This window comes from Pelodiscus sinensis, chromosome 4 (genome assembly GCF_049634645.1).
Source record: "Pelodiscus sinensis isolate JC-2024 chromosome 4, ASM4963464v1, whole genome shotgun sequence".
NCBI lineage: Eukaryota > Metazoa > Chordata > Testudines > Trionychidae > Pelodiscus > Pelodiscus sinensis.
The window spans coordinates 123,658,635-123,681,324 of NC_134714.1; the positions used below are offsets into that span (position 1 = coordinate 123,658,635).

The window sequence follows — 22,690 nt, forward strand, 5'->3', positions numbered from 1 at the left end:
AGGCAGTTAACTGGCCAGTTTTGGCCTGGGGCTACCTAGCCAGCACCCTCACTAAAGAGCAGCAGCCACTTTAAGCAGCAAGCTGCTAATTGCTATGCAGTCCCAGCAAGGAGCAGAAAGCTTTGCATGCTGTCTCCACCCCCTAGTAAAATCCCTCAGCTCCCATTGGCTAGTTTCCAGCCAATAGGAGATGAGAAATTTTGCTGAAGGCAGGGGCAGTGAATGGAGCCTCTTCACTTTCTCCTCCTCTCCTCACTCCCTCCTTTTCCCTCTGTGTTGAAGCAGTGCCATGTGGAGCAGGCCACCCAGCATACCAGCAGGGAGTCTCAGGTTCCTACAGAGCTGCTGGCTGGAAGCCACCTAGATTGTTATTCCCCCTCAGTCACAGCCTGCCCTCTGGCACCCCACCCCCTCTCCTACAACCACCTGCCCAGGCCACCACCCAAACCCCCTGTATCCTCTTCTTCCCATGTCCTCCAGGTCACAACTCCCTCCTAGACCCTGTAACCCCTCTTATACCCCTCCCCCAGGCTAGAATCCTGCACACATACCCCTCCCTGACCCTGCACTCCATTCCTGTGCCCCAGATCATAACCCCCTCCTTCACCCAAACTCTCAGACTCCACACTCCTTCCTGCACTTCAGTCCTCTTTACCAAGCTCCCTTCTACACCCCACCTGCCATGCAAGTCCTTGTGCCCTTGACCACTTACTACAATCTTGGAGTGGCCCCACATTAAAAATTATTGCACACCCCTGGTTTAGGGCAAGGATCTCAAATTTCATTTAAGTGTTCAAATAATAAAATAGGTGAAGTAGTCTTGGAAATACCTGCTGGCTATAAATAAAGGAGAGTTCTCGCAGCATAAGGCAGAAGATGTGGGATTAAGATTACTGTGTAGTTGCATCATGTTGATGAATTTACATTGCATACAAAGGAAGCTTGCCATGAAATAAAGTTACAAACACAAACACGTACATCATTTAAACTTAGAAGCTATTTATAAAACACTAAAATTATTGCTACAGAGTTAGCATTTTATTAGACACTTCGAAAAAATTAAAGGATTAAATTACCTGGATGAGGTCTTGAAAATGGTCCATCTTTAGCTTGAGTGACACCAAAACATAAGAAAACCAAAATGCTGGCAACAATACCTCTGAAAATAAAGAACAAAACTCAATATGTATTTGCTTCACACCTCGCTCCAATAAAGAAAATCATGACAAAAAGAATCTTGGTTTAAATCCTTAATAGTCTAGAACTTCTTGTCTCTTTACACTAGCATAATTTCCACAGATCAGTTATGCATCTCACTGGAAATGTATGGTGGGGTGTGGGTTTTTTTTTTTTTTGGCGCAGTTTTTGTCAAAGGGGAAGCAGATACAAATCCATACAGTTAGGGTTCCTAACAATGCGTATTTCTATTATAAAAGAATTATATTTTCTGAAAAGCTCTTAAAACTTCTATAATTTAGAGAGGTTTTTTTGCCCCATTAAATTTCATGCAAGTTTTGCTGAGAGATAAATGACTGAAAATAATAATTTCCCTTCTCCCTTGTGTTGCTTAGGAATATTTTAGCTAAAATAGCTGACCATGAACATTCGAAGACCATGCCCACACAGCTTCCAATTCAGCAACACACACAATGCACTGGAACTACAGGAAACAGCAGGAGTAGCCACATTGGGGGTTGAAGAAGACAGCCAGGCCACACTTCCTGACTACACCAGAGATCTGTCATTTGGCCCAAGGCCTCAATCCCATTTCAGATACCAACCTTCTGCAACCAGCTCATGTTTAGTTTTATAGCTCAAATGGTAGACAATTGGGTCAATGTGAAAGATTCAGTTTCAAACTGCTGATTATATGATAGATTATTGTAGTTGTAAAGTACAGAATTTGTTTTTACCTTTTAAAAACTAGGGAACTATATGCAGAAAGTAATAAAAGGACATTCTTGAGGTTTATCTGTTTGCACTTTTTATTCTTTAGGTTATAATTGCTTCAAAAGTTAGGAAATGCCAGGTTTTAGGTTGCTTGCGCTTTGAAGAAAAAAAAAATGACGATGATTCTCTTGGGCTATGTCTACACAGCTTCCCTCTTCCGCAAAAGCCTATGTAAATGAAGCGCAGATTAGCATACTGCCATGCTTCATTTGCATAATTAAGTAGGCGCCATTTTTGCGCAAGAGCCATTCTTCCTGAAAAAATGAGGATTGCACACTACAATTAACTAGAGAGGATTAGAGAAGCATAGTCAGAGAGGTTCCACCAAGCTTTTCAAATGGTGAAGAAAGCAATTAGCTATTCTCTAAGAATCTAACTACATTCTCTGAATATTTGATTCACGCCCCCCCCCCTTTGCATTTGAAATTATGAAACTTGCATGTGAAATTAAGGGTGTACATGCTAGTTACATAAGCTAAAATGATCACTCTACACTTTTTTTTTATTTGCACCAAATTTCTTATATTTATCATAATTTGTTTAGGCCTGAGCTAAGAGCTCCAAGGCAGCATCTTAAGTTTCCATCATGTCATATTATCCTGGGTCCATCTCCAAGGGAACCTGGAGTTATTTACATCTTTACTTAAAAAAAAAAAAAAAATCCAATTAGCAATATCAGCTGGAGATGAATGAAGCTGATTTTTTTTAGAATTCCCTTCTAACTTTAATGAGCTGAAAGAAGTTATGCAACACCAGCATTTTCCCCAAAACACTCAGATGGCCGAAGCATTCTTCCCAATGGTCACATTTATTTTCCAGTTGCCACTATACAGGCAGTCCCCAGGTTACGTACAAGATAGGGACTGTAGGTTTGTTCTTAAGTTGAATCTGTATCTAAGTCGGAACTGGCGTCCAGATTCAGCCGCTGCTGAAACTGACCACCAGTTCTGACTTACATACAGATTCAACTTAAGAACCCCAAGCGTCCCCAAGTCAGCTGCTGCTGAAACTGATCAGCGGCTGATTCCAGGAAGCCCGGGGCAGAGCAACTCTGCTTCGGGCTTCCTGTAGTCAGCGCTGGTCAGTTTCAGCAGCGGCTGACTTGGGGACGCCTGGAGCAGAGCAGCTGGGGTGCTGCTGGGTTGCTCCAGTAGCGCTACTGGACCAACCCAGCAGCACCCCAGCTGTTCTGCCCCAGGCGTCCTGATTCAGCCGCTGCTGAAACTGACCAGCAGCGGCTGAATCAGGACGCCTGGGCAGAGCAGCTGGGGTGCTGCCGGGTTGGTCCAGTAGTGCCCAGAGCGGCACTGCGGGACCAACCGGCAGCGCCCCAGCTGCTCTGCCCCAGGGTCCACAACAAAAGCCTGGTCTGCTGGGGGGGTGGGGGGGGCACACTAGCTGCGCCGCCCCCCCCCAGCAGACCAGGGACATGGGGAGCAAAGCCGCAGCGGCAGCGGGGTGCCGCACCTCTGAGGCTTTGCTCCCGGTGTCCCTGGTCTGCTGGAGACGGTCCCCAGCAGACCAGGGGCACCGGGAGCAAAGCCGCAGCAGCGGCGGGTTCCCGCGCTTCTGAGGCTTTGCTCTGGCAAAGCCTCAGAGGCGTGGGACAGCGCCGCGGCTGCGGCTTTGCTCCCGGTGCCCCTGGTCTGCTGGGGACCGTCTCCAGCAGACCAGGGACACCGGGAGCAAAGCCACAGCGGCGGCGGGGTCCCGCGCCTCTGAGGCTTTGCCAGCGCAAAGCCTCAGAAGCGCGGGAACCCGCCGCTGCTGCGGCTTTGCTCCCGGTGTCCCTGGTCTGCTGGAGACAGTCCCCAGCAGACCAGGGGCACCGGGAGCAGCTTTTCTCGCCCCGGAGGTCGAGGTGGCGGGACCGCTGCCTGTGAGCTCCGGGGCGAGAAAGCCCCGTTCGTAAGTGTGGATCCGACGTAAGTCAGGGACTGCATGTACAGTGTTCTAATGGGGAAAATCCGAAACTTTTAAAGTACAACCCGTTTTCATCCCTCTGTATAGTGTCTTGGCTTATTTTGGGATGAACAAAGGACTTTACTGGGCACTGGTGGTCTATTTCACACTTAGTCCGATACTTAGCTTAGAAAGGCATGGCTAATATGTCTATTTTCCTGGACAGGCAGGCTCAGCCAATGCAGGATTCAAGCATGAGAGATTTGGGGGAGGGTTCATGTATGGCTAATGTTTTTTTATGGGGGACAGTCTGGATGCAGGAGGCTCAGTCAGGAGTCCAGGAGAGGTCAGGAGACTTGGATGCACAGGGGCTTGTTGGTGGGTTTTAGGTACAGAAACAGGGTATGTCTACACTACCCCGCTAGTTCGAACTAGCGGGGTAATGTATGCATACCGCACTTGCTAATGAAGCCCGGGATTTGAATTTCCCGGGCTTCATTAGCATAAGCGGGGAGCCGCCATTTTTAAATCCCCGCTGCTTCGAACCCCGTGTAGCGCGGCTACACGGGGCTCGAACTAGGTAGTTCGGACTAGGGTCCTATTCCGAACTACCGGTACTCCTCGTGAAACGAGGTGTACCGGTAGTTCGGAATAGGCACCCTAGTCCGAACTACCTAGTTCGAGCCCCGTGTAGCCGCGCTACACGGGGTTCGAAGCAGCGGGGATTTAAAAATGGCGGCTCCCCGCTTATGCTAATGAAGCCCGGGAAATTCAAATCCCGGGCTTCATTAGCAAGTGCGGTATGCATACATTACCCTCCTAGTTCGAACTAGGAGGGTAGTGTAGACATACCCACAGTGAACGCTGTAGAAAGGTCTAGGTGGTTGAGTCTCAGCAGGGGAGGGGATGGGGGTCAGCAGGGTGGGTTCTATGTGCTGGGGAAGTGGGACTTGATGGGGTAGGGTTTGGTGCTCTGTGGTATGGGGAGCCAGATGTGGGGCCTCGTCAGGAAAGCCCATGTGCCTAGGGGTGGGACTCATTGATGTGGAGGCCTTCATGGGAGAGTGTGAGGGGTTGATGGAGGGGATCCAGATGCAAGGAGTGGTCAGGTGCAGGGAAAGCTGAGTGGGTGTTCAGATGCACGGGGTTGGACAAACAAAGGAGCAACTCCCAGTACAATGACCCTTCTCACCAATTGCTGAGGATCAATGGGGGCCGAGAGCAGGATAGGGATGCGGATTCAGGAGAGGTTTCTGAGGGTAAGTCTGACTAGGCCACTCCCCACTCCAAGCAAAAGACATGTGTTATAACCTTCCCCCTCCTACCTCCAAGCCCAGACAGACAGAAAAAGAAGCTAAGCCCAGTGCAGGTTGGGATTCAATAGCAGGGAATGTCCCCAACCTTGTGGAGGGGGGGGAAAAGGCTTAGCAAGGTGAGGGTTCAAATTCTGGATATGAGGGAGTGAGGTGAAGCAAGAGAATCTAGGTATGGGGGGCCAGGATGTACTGGCATTGGGCAGACAAGGGTAGATCAGATCCAGCATTGGCTGGGGCATTCCCAGCTCACTTCCTGTAGCGCTGTATGCTCTGAGCACCCGAAATCAAGCACCTGCACTGCCGGAGAAAGGTATGTCAGTGCTCTTTGGGTTACCTTTGCTTACTTGTCAAAGTCATTTTTCTGGAGGGAAGAAAGAAATCTACAGGAGACATGAACTCTGCTTGTGCATAATGGGTACAGAATTTCCTCTAAGACTCTGTGAATTACACTCTTTTCAAGGAAGTGTCCCCTTGTCGGCAACACAGATGCTACTCTTCTGGTGGTAGCAGTGACAGCACGATAAGGCACTGGTTGATGCTGGTATTTTAAACACCCACCGTGAGCAAAGTTAGAAGAAACTAGTTAAGTGTTAGAGGCTATCTGCAAGCTTATTTTTGAAGCACTGTTGCTGTGATGAGTGGACCTGCACTAGCATTCATAACAGCTGAAATTTTTTTTCAGGAAGGGGAGTAGGGAAAAAGGTTAATATAAAATCAAAAAGAGCCAACAGGTACTCTGCCCTCATCTTGCAAAAGGTGGTAATTTGTTAGAAAGTCACCTTTTCAGCTTCCACTCTGAATAGATTTGTTTACATAAAAGCAAAAATGGAAATGGATAGTCTACGGTTCTAATCTACAAATCATGCAACTTCCACTATTCTACAAGTTGGTCCTAGAGTTGCAAGCTTAGGAACTGCCTCAAGATATGTCACATGGCAAGACTCAAAGCATTCTTCTTTAAGGAGATACTTGTCCTGTCTCAAGTCCCTCATGAGGCACTCAAAGTGCAATACTTGTGAAGTGGGATTAATCTGCTGCAGGATTTATAGGAATAAAGTGCCCTTCATCACTGATAAGAAATTTCAACACTGTCCTTTGGTTAGCAAGACACTTTAAAATTTCCAACATTTGAGAGGTAATATCTGGTAGCAGATTATAACACCATAGTTCTGTGCTGCAGGAAGTGTAATGAATAGCTACATTTAACCATGAAACATTTAATAGCCTAAATGGTCTTTTTTCTTTGCTGATTCTGAAGTGTTCCACAGCAGAAATTGGTGTTTGATTTCCAGCAGGCAGAATACACCTAGAGGATGATTGTGTGCTCTACTGTTGTGTTAGGATTGCTGTATGGATGACAACAAGTCTTACCAGCTGATGGAAAACTGTGCTGACCTCCTCTACTCATTCATTTACTGTGATCAGGATACAACCAATGTCAACATACACCATACTAATCACTAAAAATGCAAGTGATTTATAGTCCAAACTATTTCCAACCTCAGCTCTTTCCACAAGAGCAGAGTTGCTAACCAGAACACAGTGATGTGAAGAGAATGTACTAGAAGATAAATTCCAGCCATAGCAAAAAGCTCTTTTGGATGACTCTCTTGCTTTTTAGTCTCCTTTTTTTTTTTTAAAGTACTGATCACGGTACCACACAGACTAAACAGAGCTCTAAAAATTAGAGTTTTATCTGTGTTGGGCTTATGCCCACTAGTGGCCGCTCATCTTTCTCCTCAAATTTTTCTTCACAAACGTTTCCCCTGTACAGATGACAGAAAGGTCCATTATGCTGATGGCCACACATATTTGAAAGAAGGAAACTGCAGTGTAGACTGAAGATTGCAGTCTTTATTTACCTCCACCAATAGTGTCTAACTTCTGTAAGTCACTGATGCAGGAACTACAAAGTTTCTCGCATGTGTTCTAAAACAGAGCAAACGGCACAGAGATGGAGTTCAAGAAGTATCAGCAGAACTCCTGGGTAGGGTGCTCAACACTGTGGCTGCGTCTAGACTGGCAAGTTTTTCCGCAAAAGCAGCTGCTTTTGAGGAAAGACTTGCCAGCTGTCTACATTGGCTGCTTGAATTTCCGCAAGAACACTGATGATCTCATGTAAGATTGTCACTGTTCTTGCAGAAATACTACGCTGCTCCCGTTCAGGCAAAAGCCCTCTTGCGCAAATGCTTTTGCGCAAGAGGGCCAGTGTAGACAACGCAGTATTGTTTTGCGCAAAAAAGCTCCGATCGCGAAAATGGCGATCGGGGATTTCTTGCGCAAAACTGTGTCTATATTGGCACGGACACTTTTCCGCAAAAAGTGCTTTTGTGGAAAAGCATCTGTGCCAATCTAGACGCTCTTTTCTGCAAATGCTTTTAACAGAAAAACTTTTTCGTTAAAAGCATTTGCGGAAAATCACGCCAGTCTAGACATAGCCTGTGTGTAAAAAATAAGACTGTTTTCTTAGCACCTCACCCCACAATATCATAATCAATAAAATAATGAGCACTAGGCACCTACATTCATCAAGGGCATTTCTTGCTGCTTTTTGCAGCAACTAGCAACTCCCAATCTAGTTGTACAGAGATGAAAAAACTAATAAGAGACTGATAGCAACCTTACTCCCAGGAGACCTATGTACTGTTAAGCACCATCTGCAAGTCAAGCATAAAAAGTATGTCCAGCTTTAGGGTTCACTGTTACTTGCTCGAGATCTTAAATGAGCCTTTTTAGTGCACCTTATTCATTCTATCAGCTGTTTCTTCCACATCATCAGCGAGTATGGCCCGAGTGACTAGTTTTACCTAGTATGTGACAGCCTGAAGGTTCCTAGCATCTAATGATACAATTGTCCCAATATGGCCAGCAATGCTATCTTGCTAGGTAATAAGGCATTCAGTTCTTGAGAGTTATGGTTCCACACTAATGAGTCCCTTAAGGACCAGAATAAATCTCTGGCTGTATACAAATTGAGCCTTAGCTTCCTGGCTCTACATCTCAATCTCTCCTACAGCTTCAGCTCCCCAATATATCTGATGCTTAAAGCCAATTCACCATTCAGGTCTTAACTTAGAACTTACTAAAATATCTGCAGATTCATTCCTTCACTAAGATGTAGAAAAACAACTAGTATTTATACATCTTGTTAATACACTATGTAAAAAAGGTCTAAACATCTTTAAATCAAAAGGCATGATTAATCTACTACAGAGTTAGTTTACCAGCCTCTATTTTCAGAAAGCTATTTTACAATAAATATGACCAAGATAACTTGTGAGTTCAGTTTGTAGTATTAATCATTTGTGCATTAGATAAACTTATTAGCACATGCACGAGTATGATACACTGAATGGGCGTAGAACCAAACTAGGAAGTGATTTGTAGGCTGGGACAGAAGTACATTTGTAAAGATGAAACAGCTGTCTGAAAGCAGGCCTCAAAAGCACTTCTGAGACCCTAAGATTTTTTTCCTTACAAGAAAAAGTAATGTTGTTGGGAGATGCCAGACTTACAGCTCTGAAGATTCCGGTCTGCTTTTTAGTAAAAAGACAAGGACAAGCTCACTGCAACAGCTTATTATAATGACATAAAACCGACTGTTTTGGAGGGTTAAAAGCAATTCAGAATCAATATTTAAGCTCAGTCCCTTTTCAGAATCTACCTGATCGAGTGCCAGTTGTGGTGGTGTTTGTGATGCTGGCCCTCCAGTGATCAGAAAATAACTAATCTTGGTCAGTTCTGTCTTCTTCTAAGTTTGAGTTATGTTGAAGCAAACAGTCCTGTACCCACTCATCAATGAATAACCATTCAGTCGCTCTTAGTGCTAAACAATTGAGAGGTGCATGAAACCACATACCTGGAACTGAAAGAGCCTTGATAGAGGCCTTAAAAGGTAAGACAGAATGCCTTTTATGGCTTTTTAAAAGAGCTTGTCAACATAATTTCACTTCACCACCCTAAATTCCTTCTCTTGCTGTACTCCTATTTCACAAGATTGAGCTCTTGCCCAAGCTAGTTATTTTCATGATGCAAGTGAGAAATATTAAGGTTGTTGATTTATTTTACTGTGTATGTGTTTTTTTTAAGGCAAAAATCTCACACTCCCCCCCCCCCCCCAAATCTGCATATAACTGATGGAGGGGGAATCGGGTGAAAACATGCCTTGCCTCTTGTAGCATTAGTATTCCAGTCACTAATTTCATTCCCCATTGTGTATTTTCCCCTATATTCATTTCTGGCAACCCTTACAGAGGGTAAACCCCGTATGGAAATACCATTATTGATGGCAATAAGCTTCTCCCAGAGGCACTGTTATCCTTGTTACCCTTCTCTTCAGATGACAAATAGGTATGGTGAACAGTTTTACTAGTGAAAACACCGTTTCTACCCAGAGAGATCCAGAAACATGTCACCTAACACAGACACTCTGGATACCAAAAAGTGTGCCAGTGTGATAGGGTTCAAAACAATTATTTCTATATTTGAGTTGTGGGGTAAAAGAATCTGGAGTATTTCAGACTGGTAGAGAAAATAACTACTCACGAACAGTTACCGGTAAATAACCTCTTCTTTCATAGTCTATATGCATTCCCCTTGTGGGAGATTAGCAAGCAGTGCTGTCCCAGGTAGAGACCGGGCTACATGTTCACAGCTAAATATGGACTGTAGCACTGCCCTCCCAAATCCCAGCTGGAGTGCAATGCTGAATACAAACTGCAGCTGGTGAAAGTGTGCACCAAATTATAAGTTGCTGCTCTGCATATCTGCAGCAAGAGAACATGCTGAGCACTGGTTTCTTAGCTGACCTATAGATATACTCTATACATCTACTAATCTGGACTCGGAGAGAAAGTCTCTGCTTGGTAGTGGGCTCTCCCTTGGCATCTCTCCCCACATGAAACAAGATATTTTATTTTCTCAAGGGCCTGGTCCTTTCCAAGTAAGAACAGTGTGCCCTTAAATCTACAATATTGAGACAAATTTCCCTCAGTGGAAGTGGAGTCTGGAAAGAAAACAGAGAAAGAAATACACTGAGAACAACATCTTAGACATGAAGCTGGTATGGATTTATGGTGATTTTTTTCCATGTGGACCACAATATAAAGTAGAGTGAAAGCACTAAGCTCACTTAACCTCTCCCCACACAACTTATCAGGATGGCTGTTTTGATTGATAGATGTTCAAAAGAGACTTGTAAAGCCCCCTCCATCAATTTTGTTTGGAAAAGATTTAGGTCTTGGAGAGTGTCTCCCTAAAGGCTGGGGAAGGAATGCTTTTGTTTGTGTACTCTTGTGCAATACATATGCACACGGTTCACTCTCTTATACAAAGGAGACAAAAGTTGTCATGCAAGATCTCTCATGCACTTGCAATAAATACTCCAGAGCAGTTCCACAGCTCAATGCCCGGGTGCAATATCCCACACTTAGGACTACAGTAGCTATCCAACATTTATTCCCCATCACTGGATGAGACTATCATAGAATACTAGGACTGGAAGGGACCTCGAGAGGTCATCGAGTCCAGTCTCCTGCCCTCATGGCAGGGCCAAATACTGTCTAGACCATCCCTGATAGACATTTATCTAACCTACTCTTAAATATCTCCAGAGATGGGGATTCCACAACCTCCCTGGGCAATTTATTCCAGTGTTTGACCACCCTGACAGTTAGGAACTTTTTCCTAATGTCCAACCTAAACCTCCTTTGCTGCAGTTTAAGCCCATGTTCATCACAGAGACACTAGAAAAAAGCTTAATGTAGTAAACAGAATGAAATATTTGCAATGGAAACAGAGTCAGATTAATTTTCTTCCACATCTGTGTGTGTTATTACCAGGATTAAATTCAGTACCAACATATTCTAATGCATTATGTTACTGGGTTTGTGTGTCTCAGCCTCTAATCCAAACACCTTTGACGTGTCATAGCTTCCCCTTATGTTTTTCCTTCTCTATTTTAGGAGACACACTATTCTGTTCTCTAAATTGGGTATAGCCGTCACCAAAATGCCATTTCACCACAAGTTTTGAAAGGCTGCACTTTCATTTCACAGCTTCTCACTGGGGCAGAGCACTTTGATCTGTCCATTTCTCTGCACATCAATTAGTTCATATCTATGAAAAACACTATCAGCTTTGCACACAAGTACATGTATTGATTTCACCAACTATGCGTACCATACACCTGATGGAATAATGAACAGAAAGAACTTTGTTAGAGGGGAGACATCTGCCATCACAATGGACGTAGATTCTTAACATTCATTTGAATATAAAAAGTGCCCCTTTGTAAATTTTTTCCTGTAATAAGAATTTTAAAAAAAATGTGTGTCATAGTTAAGAAATCACATGTGTGGAAAAGGCAGCTTGTAAATTTTTTCCTGTAATAAGAATTTTAAAAAAAATGTGTGTCATAGTTAAGAAATCACATGTGTGGAAAAGGCAGCTTGATGTTCTTTGGGCAATCTAATTTTGTTCTCATAATTTATGGCAGTAGCACTTACAGCTTTGAATAGGCACTATTTTTGTATAAACTAGTAAAACTTGAACAGTCAATCAAAGAGTACATTAAAATCATGAAGTTTTGCATGAGGGTAAATTATACTTTTTTTCCTGCTCTATTTCTATAGAGGAAAATGTTTGATGAAGATTGATCAGTTTGAATGTAATGTAATTGTAGAGATGGAACACATTCAATTAAGAAACAATTCTATACTTGATTTTCTAAAAGATGCTATTTGGGGTGCAAGTTATGTTCATTCACAGCCCAAAAGTGCATTTTCATTAAAACTTCCAGCAAAGCCTTGCAAAAGCATACAATAAATTAATATAAAGTTCACACAGCACACTTGTTTAATTAAATATAAAATGTAAAAGACAGGCCTCAACATATCAGCAAAGAGGCAGAATAAGTTGCAGTGGGAAACCGAACGCATCAACAGATTTTACAATTAGTTTGATTTACACAGAGAGGCGCACATTCTATACTTAGAGACTAAATGCAAAGACTTGAACCACACAAGTCTATAGGTTGTAGTTTAGTTTTGCTGGTTTCACACTGACAGGACAAATATACGGCATCACTTCTGCAAAGGATAGTTACCTCTTTGTATTGTAGGCTGTATCTTGTGGAGTTTCTTCAAGCAAGGTTACGTATCCCAGTGCACATGTGAGGATGAACAGGACTGTTAAGGTGTGAGCTCTCCTGCAGTTTAGAAAAGAGTCAATTAACACTAGAAGATCAGAATGCGGGGGGGGGGGGGGGGGGGCGGGAGAAAAGAGGAGTGGGGGGAGAGAGGGGGACAGAAATCTTACAAAAGACAAAGTATTGGGATATTGTGTTGGCCAGGCTAAAAGCTCGATAGATGCTGGTAACACTTAAGGCGCTTTACATTTCCAGTGCACAATGCAGCACAGAACACTGTCGTCACTACACTTACATCCGTGTCTCTCAGGCAGGGCCAGCCCACAACATGCTCAAATAAGACCCCCATGCCTCCTCGCCTGGGCCAAAATTTTGAAAGATCTCAATTCTCTGGGTACTAGTGGCACCCCCCAAAGTCTGGCACCTGAGGCAACCGCCTCATGGTAAGGCCAGCCCTGGTCTCAGGCTTATAATTTAAAAAGTTCTCAAACCTACCTTTTAACTTTTCATTTGTAATGCTTCTACACTGGAGGATTTGTAGAAGCAATTGAAAGTGAAGGACACGGACTTGAAAAACCAACTTGACTGAAAATGTTATACCAATTGTTGTTTCACATACATAAGTTTACAAAAAAAGGCCTGACATTCTTCCCTGATTTCTTGGTATGTTTACTTTGTGTATCTGAGAATAGTGCTTTCATTTTTACTAATTCTCAGTACTGTGCACCATTTGTTGGAAACAGAAAAACTGACTAATTGAAGGGACTTATAAACATCAGAGGATTAAAGACCATCTAAATTCTTTTGAAACCATCAGGACCTACTATCGAGAGGTTGCTTGACCCCCCCCCCCCAAAAAAAAACAAAAACAAAAAACACCACACACACACACACCTAGAAAGAAATTTTTTGTGGACACATTTTTACAGAGTTTGGTTTAGAGGCAGGGAAAAATCTCAAAATTACTTTACGTAAAAATGTTGAAGCAATGTATGAGCCCTAATTAATCAATCTGGAAAAAAAGGGAGAGTGGATTTTAAATTTCTGCAATGTACAACCTGAACAGTGAGTTCTTTTGCATTTAAAGAGATTTTCACTTGGGACTGAGAACCCATTTGTTTAGCAAGAAATCCATTGCCACCATAAATTAAACACCACAAGGTCATGTACATATTGATAACTACAAGATGGGTATTTTGGCATTGAATTTGCCACTAAAATCCCATATTCAACACTATTGTACCTACAGGTATAAATAATACAGCAGAGGAGTGACCAGAAGAAAATCCCTAGTTTTCAATGGAATTGTCTACAGTGAGTATATTTTATAGCCACTCATGTGAGTTAAAACAATAGCGTCAGAAGTTGAGGCACAACATGCCTGCATTATTATTATTGCATACACATCTGCTGATCTCAAACCTCAGAAAAATAAGGTATACAATAAAAACTGCAGTGTTGCAGTAGCAATGGAATCTAGTTTGAAGTTGACAACTTTTCCTTACAAAAACCACACTTTCATTTAATATCATTACCTTGAGTTTCTCACCCTAGGCTCAGCCATAAATTGATTTTTTTTTTAAAGTTTGATGAAATTATTTGAGATCAAGCCATAATACAGAAGTGTTTAATTTTTCAGAAGCCTGTATAACACTATTTTGCTAATAAATCTTTAAAGTAATTTAGGTATAAAACTTCAAAAACAGTACAGAATTATTCTAATAAAGGCTAGTGCTTTTGGGAAACTTTGGCTGTGGCTCGCTCTTACATTTCCATACTGTGCATTCATTTCCTTAAAATGCAACTAGTCCCACTCAGAGAACTAAAGCAATTCCTTCAAAATTCCCTCACCACTTTGAAAAACCAAAGCAACAAATAAAATTACCTTATACTTCAGTGTTTATAAGACAAGTTCTACTCAGAAGCCAATTTTTCCAACAATTCAAGGTGCAAAACATAATCAGCACTCAAACAGGTCCAATAATTCTGATGGAAAACATGCAATACCTCATAGGCAGGTGTAATCCTCTTCTGCCAGTGTTAAGTAGAGTTCAACGTTTAAAACTATCCTTTCACATAAACCAAAAAAGCACAGATGAACTCCAGAAATGCAGAGTAGTTGCTTAAGAAAAAAATTCTCTATGAATTTTGAAAACATCACATTTTATTCACAGGATGCAAGAAAGCAAGCTTCCTGCTAATCAGACGTATCTACATTTTGTCCAGAGCCTCTCTCAGAACACAGAAAAAAAACCCAGATGATTCAGATATCATATACTTAACATTCATTGGCCAGTCATACAACTCTACTCCTACTTTACACAGCACTAAACTAGCTTAAAAAACCTAGTTAAAATCCCCACATAAAAGGTATTATGCAGTAGGATACGGTGTGTGTTGATCTAATTCAGTTACCCTGAACATAGTCTATTAATTACGGCTAATCGCTGTAAACCAGAATGCTGCATCACTGGAAGACGCTTCATTCTTTATCTGAAGTTTTCAAGGCAGCAAATTCATTTTCATTTATAAAGATTTCATTCTTTGTTTTATTTCTTAAGTGTTCCTTTTATGAAGCAATCCAAGAGGCAGTTACAATGCAGGCATGACTGTCCCCATCAACTACTCCAACTTCTTTAAGACATGTACCTCCTGAAAACAATTTCTTCTCAAAAATATTTTTAGTTCCTCACAGCTTGCTAAATAAGATGTATTCAGCTTTAAAGTATATCCTCATTTGAATAAATAAATGTAGTCAGTCATCTACAAGAACATACTGATGCTCTAATTTCACTCATCCCCTTAGGGAAAGAGCATCACGGTGAAAATGCAATGTTCCTGAATGTTTCATGTGCTCTGGGAACTGTTCCTATGGTCTGTTAATCTAGGAATAACAGCAATATCTTGAAATTTCAGCTATTAGGGTTTCTTGTTTAAAATGCACAACAAGAACTTTTATGTTCATCACTTCCCTTTCAGCTTTTTATGAGTTTTCATTTGCAAGTTGAAATTATAACCTAATGTCTTTAGTACCACTCTTTTAAATAAAGTTAGATTAATCACAAATACTTCAGAAGGACAGAAATTCAAAACCTGGAAATAGTCAACTAGTGGTTTGCATTTTTCTGGAAAGCTGGGGCTGGGAAATTCACAAATCTGTCCACTGTGGACATTCATGTTGACAAAGTGCCAATAGATGGTGTGTTATGCACTTAGGAGACATGGTAGTGAGCATCACAAAAATGAGTAGGCAGATATAGATCCCTGACACACCAATTCACAAAAGCAAGCACACTAGGAGGAGAGCCAGAATGACTTTAAGGTTAAGGCACCTATCAAGGAGGTAGAGGGCACATCTAGACTACGTTTTACTTTCAAAAGATGATATGCAAATTCCACTGACTTTGCGTATCTTCTTCCGATTGCTTTTTCAAAAGTTTTTTCCGAAAAAGCAAGCAGTCTGAAGGAGATATAGAAATTCCTGCTGAATTTGCATATCTTCTTTCAAAAGTAAAATGTAGTCTAGACGTGCCCTCAGGATTCAGTAGCCCTTGTGATGCTGACATACCTGGTGCCAGCCGCTCTTGCCAAAACTTTAAGCTGCAGCTGAGCACTGAAAGATTCATTGTTGGAAACCAGCCCATGTCACATATGTGTTAGTATGGTTAAGATGGGTATTGGATCTATAATAACGTGTTTAGGACTTAGATTTAATGAAATGCTTGTAAGTTGCTACATGCATTAATTTCACTTAAAATTTCTTTATCACATGCTTTAAGGTAAATAATATTTAAGTTTTTGCTTTGGAACATAAAAAAATGTTTACTCTGAAACCTGCCCACCAACACGGCCTATCAAAACTAAATGGGCCACTAGAGGACATCACAATGCAAAGACTTTGTTAATTGCCTCTTTACCAACAGGAAGAGGTTACCTGGGGGAAGGAGGAAAGGACTCATGAGGAGCTTGAATTCTGGAAGATGGAAATGAAAATGTGTGTCAGTTACGGTATTTTTCTCTCTCTTTTTGCTCTCTCACAAGGCCTGATCCTCAGCATCAACCTTCTCAAGGTATAAAAGATTCAGAGCAGACAGATTATTGCAACTGTAACCTGAATATTATTGTGGGGTTTTTTTGGGTGTAAAATGCCCATCTATCATTAAGTCCATCTTGACTGGGATAGACTGGAATGCCCAAAGGAATTATCAGTGACTCCATGGTAAGACTGTAACTATGCTGAACAAGTTCACACTTTCTGCTGGCTTGGTGAAATCTCGACAGTGCCCGGAGCATGGCACTCACAAGCATGAGCCACTCAAGAAAATGTGAAACCCCCCTTATTCCACTGATTAATTATCCATAGTGGAACAGCTTTCACGGGAAGGTTGGAGGGAGCCCTGCATCAAATTATTCCAAAGAGATCATTGGTTAGAGCATGTTCCTAAAAGGTGGAAAGGAGGCCTGTTCAAATAATTTTTCTTACCTCTTACTTGAACCTGTGATTCCTAGGCTACGTCTACACTACAAGGTTTTTGCGCAAAAACAGCTGCTTTTGCGCAAAAACCTGTGGAGCATCCACACCTCAAATGCGCTTTTGTGCAAGGAAATCAGCAGTAAAAAGGCAGAACAGAAGGCTTTTGCCGGTGTAGATAAACTTCCTTCTATGAGGCATAACTGCCTTTTGCGCTACAGCTATTGTGCAAAAAAGCAAGTGGACGCTCCAGAGGGATTTTTTTGTGCAAGAAACACTTATGGGAAAAAGCACAGGTGCTCTGATGGAGCTTTCTTGTGCAAGAGCATCCATGCGGTGTGGATGCTCTCTTGCACAAAAGCTCATCACTTTTATGATGCGCTTTGAGATGTGGATGTGCTCTTGAGCAGTGTAGACGTAGCCCTACATCCCAAGTGAGTGCTCTAACTACTGGGCTAAGTTTAAAGTTAGCATAGCACAGAGCATGCACCATGACCAACTAATTTCGAATGAGACCCAATCCACTAAGATGTCTCACAGCATGCCCATTGGACTGAGCTCCATATGTAAGAGAGGCAAACAAAGACCCCCATTCATGAATCATTCTTGGGTTAAGCCAAGAAATAGGTGTTTAGATGCTTACAGCAAGGTAGCTATGCAGATACCCAAATACAAAAATTTAGGCACCAAAGGAACTTTTACCAGGAAAATTTAGACTCAAGATGAGTTTAGGTTTCTAGAGAGCTTAGTGGGATTTTGGGCACCATATGCAATCTACAAAAACACCTTTGTTATTCTAGTCCAAAACACCAACATTCCTCAAGAGTAAACGAGGGACATTATACATGGAAAAGAGCTGTCAGTGGTTATAAGATAAAATGACAAACCAGCCAAAGTGACGAGGAGTCCTGTGGCACCTTATAGACTAACTGAAGTGTAGGAGCATAAGCTTTCGTGGGCAAAGACCCACTTCGTCAGATGACATGCATCTGACAAAGTGGGTCTTTGCCCACGAAAGCTTATGCTCCTACACTTCAGTTAATCTATAAGGTGCCACAGGACTCCTCGTCGCTTTTGCAGATTCAGACTAACACGGCTACCCCTCTGATACTTGAAACCAGCCTAAGTTTGGGTAGTTATAGTATATATGGATAGCTAAACACAAAAGGAAAAGATTCAGTCAGAAACTTACCTTGAAATATCAAAGTAAAAATAAATTATTCTATAAATGTACATAGACCAAAGAGGTCAGACATCTTTTATTTTGTACACAGGGTTATATGCTTCAGTTTACAAAGACATAAGCAGTATATCCAAGGGTAACCACACTAACACAAGAACTAAGGGAAGTATGCAGAAGGCCTATTTTTTTCTAGCTAGTATTCTTTAGGAAATGAAATAATCTAATGACATACACAATTTGAAAGGAAAGCTAAATACAAACTACAAGAGTTTGATTTATATACCAGAAACATGGAATATAAACAGGAGTTGGGTCTCAAAAAACGTTGCTATAAGAATATACACCCAAGTATACATAAGGCAGAGATTCATGGCATAGGGACAAACCAGAAGATACAAAACAGGGCTCACCACACGCTTATGTGATACTATAGCCATAACAGATAAACTAACATCTTTCTTACGTTGTTTTTCCATCTTTCTACCCTTCCTGTACTTTATGTTCCCCATTCCTCTTGTTCAATACATCTGAGTAAAAACACAAGCCAGTGTAAAAAGTGCTTGCCTCATCAGCCTAGTTAGATGTTGAATGGGTTGTTACAATTTAATCACCTCTCCCTCCTCTCTAAATTAACAGAACTGTGCAGGCAATTCCCAGAGAAATACAAAGAACTGTAAGAAATACACACATTCCAAAATAAGTTGTCAAGCTTTTTTTTAAAAAAAAAAAGTACGATTTTTAAATGACAAAGTATTTTCATGTCACATTTACAACCACAGGCATTTAAGGAAATGAAGGGTGATCATCAGGTAGCTTACCATTTCCCACAACACATTTCTTTAAAAAACTAGTACAAAGAAATTCATACTTCATAACCAAAATTCACAAGGCAGTTGAGGTTGTTCCTTTGATTTCAGTAGTTAAGTATATTCTTTTATGGGGTAGTATTAAATGAAAAATATCTGTGTATCTACAATTTGGCAGTAGCTTTTGATAAAATATTGTATTTAATAGCAATGGCATCTATCTATTTTAGAAGTTTAATGGTACTAATTTAGAATAATGGTGTATGTGCATTCGGACCTGATTAATGTGCCACTTCATGGGTACATGTGAAACTCAGGCCATTTAGCGTGTTTATATTTTATGATTGCTGATGGAGACATATTTTAGATTACAAATGCAATACCTGAGCGGTGCCGAATGATGGGGTTTGCCACACTAGGGGAGGTCATGGCTCCCCTCCCGGCTGTCAGTTCTCCCCCCCCACCCCGCTGTACCCAGTGCTGCTGACCCTGCTCTCCCACCTGGAGATGGGGCTGTGCTGAGGGCACCAGGCTCCGCTGCCCTCTGCCTGTGCTGCCTGTTGTGCTGGCCCCGATCAGGGCTATGCTCCTGGGCACTACCAGCCCTTCTACCTGCAGCCCAGGCAGGGTTGGGCTCCCCGCTCTGCCAGGGCTGCGCTCCTGGGTGCTGCTGACCCTGCTACCTGCATCCCAGGTGGGGCTACTGGGGTTGGGGCTGGACCACAGATGTTGCTGGACCAGAAAATCATGAATTTTAGAGGTTTAACATGTATAAGATTTACTATGTAGCTTGTTCCCCCCCCCCTTTTTTTTTTAAAGTATTTGAGTTTTGTACATGATATGATTCTGCACATTTTTAAAGTTTATGCAACTTCAAGATGGTTTTAAAAACATCTTGTGTTTAGTTTTCAAATTAACGAAATGGAGGTAACAAGATTATTAGATTGGCCAATGCCATTAGTTCCTTTATTTTCACAATTTCACAATAGCTTTTCTGTGGGAAGAAAATATCAAAAAATGTGTTCTCTGTCCACATTGCAACCCTCCAGTGTATTTATAAGGCTCATGGAAAAAACCTGTTGACAAGGCTGCATTATATAGAAGTAATGCAGTCACTCCAGTCTCTCTGCCTTTGCTTAATGAAAAAGTAGTTGAAGACAGAGGTTATAAAGTATTCTCCATCGGCTTTTGCTTATGACAGTTTCCATGACAGAATCATGTCTTGCTTTCAAATAACTGCAATCCTTTTAAATTTTAATAAGCTTGCCCTGAAAACGTTCTGACTAGCCAATGGAAAAAAAATGTACCTAATGTATCTGGATTTATGGATCACTTAATCTGTGGTATATGTGTAAAAACTTTGATTTTTTTAAAAGTGAATTTGCTTGTGAGTACTCAAAATCTGTTACTTGATATAGTAAGATTTCATTGGGTTGATTGGGGGGAGGAGGGTATCAAAGAGTAAACGCTTCAAAAAATTAAAAAGCCATTTCTAATCCTTATTTCTACCCTGTATAAAGATAGCTACGCCATGTATTCAAAGCCAGAACAGTTTTAATTAATCAAAAGTTTCAAGGGTATCTTCACAACAGTAAGTCAACAGCTGATGCTCTCCTGTCAACTCTACCTATGCTTCTCGTTCTGGTGGAGTACCAGAGTTGAGGGGAGAGCACTCAGAGGTGATTTATCATGTTTATACTTGATATGATAAATTGACCCCCCACTGGATTGATTGCTGCCCTTTGATCCAGTTGCTAGTGAAGACATGACCCTAGTCAAAAGCATGTTAGCAAACGTGTTGTTGGGTAAATGTGTAAACTGCTGAATGTTTCAGTGGTCACACATTTACATGCAGGGAGGGAAGGAAAGAGCTGGTGATTGTGGGGAGCTGGCTCCCGCCTGCCGCACTTGTTGTCTCTAATACAGAGAGCTGGGACACAGAGAGCTGGCTTAAAAGCCTTGGATAGAAAGGCAGCAGTGGGGGAGGGAGGAGAGACAGGAGCTGGTACACATAGGAAGAAAGGACGTTAAGCACTAGATAAGAAAATGCTTATTGAATAGTTGAGTTGACCAGTTGCTTCCCTCCCCTCCCGACTTTTGCTGCCTCTGATAGAGGCAGCAAAGGAGGGGGAGAAGAAGATGTATTTCAAAGCAGCAGCACCGCATGGAGACTGGGGTACAGGCGAAATGCCCTGGCAGCATTTCAAAGGGGCAGCACTGCACAGCTGATCCCGAGCTCTCTGCAGCGCGGCCCCTTTGAAACACACTGCTGTGTGGAGCCTGGGATCAGCTATGGAGTCCAAAGCTGACCCTGGGTTCCGCATGGCATTTCAAAGCAGCAGCGCTGCATGGAGCTGGGGTCAAAAAGGGACTCTGAGTCCCCCGCTGACCCCAGGCTCCTTGCAGGCACTTGCTCTTGTGCATTTCAAAGCGGATCTGCTGGAGCTCTTGTACATTTCAAAGGAGGAATGCAGAAGTGTCCATCAACTACTTGATTAGTACATTAATCGATATTTAACATCCTTAATAGGAGGCCAGCTTGAAAGCTGGCTTTCTGTGCGAACTGGCTCTGACAGAGCTGCCCACCTCCACCCCCACTTCTCACTCCTGCCCCTACATATATGTAGAGAGCTGACTGGAAAGCCAACTTCCTGCATGTGGGTATCAGTTCCCGCTTCTCCCCTTTTGCTGCCTCTGATACAAAGGCAGAAAGGTGGGGGCATATGTGTGTGTGTGTAGTTAACTGATAAGCCCAGGCTTATTGGTTAACTGTGTTAACAATTACATGCTAACATCCCTACTCAGTATCAGTAACTTTGTTTAGTTACAAACCATTTCCTTCAAATACAGCCAGCGCACAAACTTTCAAGGAGATTTTACTATATGTAAAGTTTAAAGCAGAAACAAACTTCTGAGTTAAAGGGAGAGACAGTCAAGCTTCTAAATCCCCAGCAATGGCTAACTCAAACAGTTCACAGGTTTGCACAAAACTTTGCATAAATATCATCTTCAAAGTATGGCTGGTGGTTTAAGCTAACCCAGTTTTCCAGTCCACCGTTACTGAGGGACAAAATACAGGGTTTCAGAATGAAGGCTGACTGCAGACTATTGTTCAAACTACTGCTCTCCAGAGTTCAGTAAAGGCATGAAGTATATAGTTCTACTGCTTTTTTCCAGCTGCTTTGTTTCTATTCTTTTTAGAACATGAAACAGAACTGTATCCCCTTCCTGATTTATAATCCGCCCTCATGTATCTCTCCATATTTGATGCTCTTTTACTGCTTTCTCTCTCATCTACCTAAACCCCCAAAGAATAATACAGAACAGCCACAATGGGACAGAACTGTTTTTATATATTTTGCAGCAGTGCCTGATGGGCCCAAGTCAATTCAGCACCCTGCTGTGCTTTCTAGACAGCAGCAGATACAGTACTTGCCCAAAAAAAACTTTTAAAAAAAATCTAGGTTAGAACTTCAAAACTTAGATCATTTAAAGCTACAAAAAAATAGTACAATCAAAGAGCACCTGCTTTCAAGGAAGTAACAAACCTGAGTACATTTGTAAAGGCACATAATGTTCTTATTTAATATCATATTTGTGACACTTGAAAAGGATATAAACAGCCATTTTTCTTGCCAAAAAAAAAAATCAGCAGCCACATGGGGGGGGGGGGGGAGAGAAATAGGTGCCGGTACACCATCCCAGAGAGGGGGCTCCAGGCTGGAGAGTGTTCAAGTCAGGGTGCTGATGGGGGCAGAGGACATGGTGCTGGTTGGGGGGGGTCTGGCCAGGGCAAGGGGACAGGGACAGCTTGGCCGGTACCTAGGGATCTGGGTTTCAGGAAGCGCTCAGGATGCTCTTCCCCTCCCATTCCCATAAACAGCTGGAAAGCTTCCTGAAATACTGGGTCTGTCG

General features: G+C 42.2%; 1 protein-coding gene across 2 annotated transcripts in view; it reads right to left on the reverse strand.

The window, feature by feature from the left end:
- The window catches only part of PTDSS2 (phosphatidylserine synthase 2), a 61,904-nt gene that overhangs the window by 30,194 nt on the left and 9,020 nt on the right, over positions 1 to 22,690 (reverse strand). For both annotated transcript variants that reach the window (XM_075928340.1, XM_006131647.4), the window contains exons 2-3: positions 12,274 to 12,375; positions 1,077 to 1,159 (exon numbers count right to left, since the gene is read on the reverse strand). In XM_075928340.1, the coding sequence (XP_075784455.1) occupies positions 1,077 to 1,159; positions 12,274 to 12,375 (185 nt within the window). The remainder of the gene's footprint in view (positions 1 to 1,076; positions 1,160 to 12,273; positions 12,376 to 22,690) is intronic.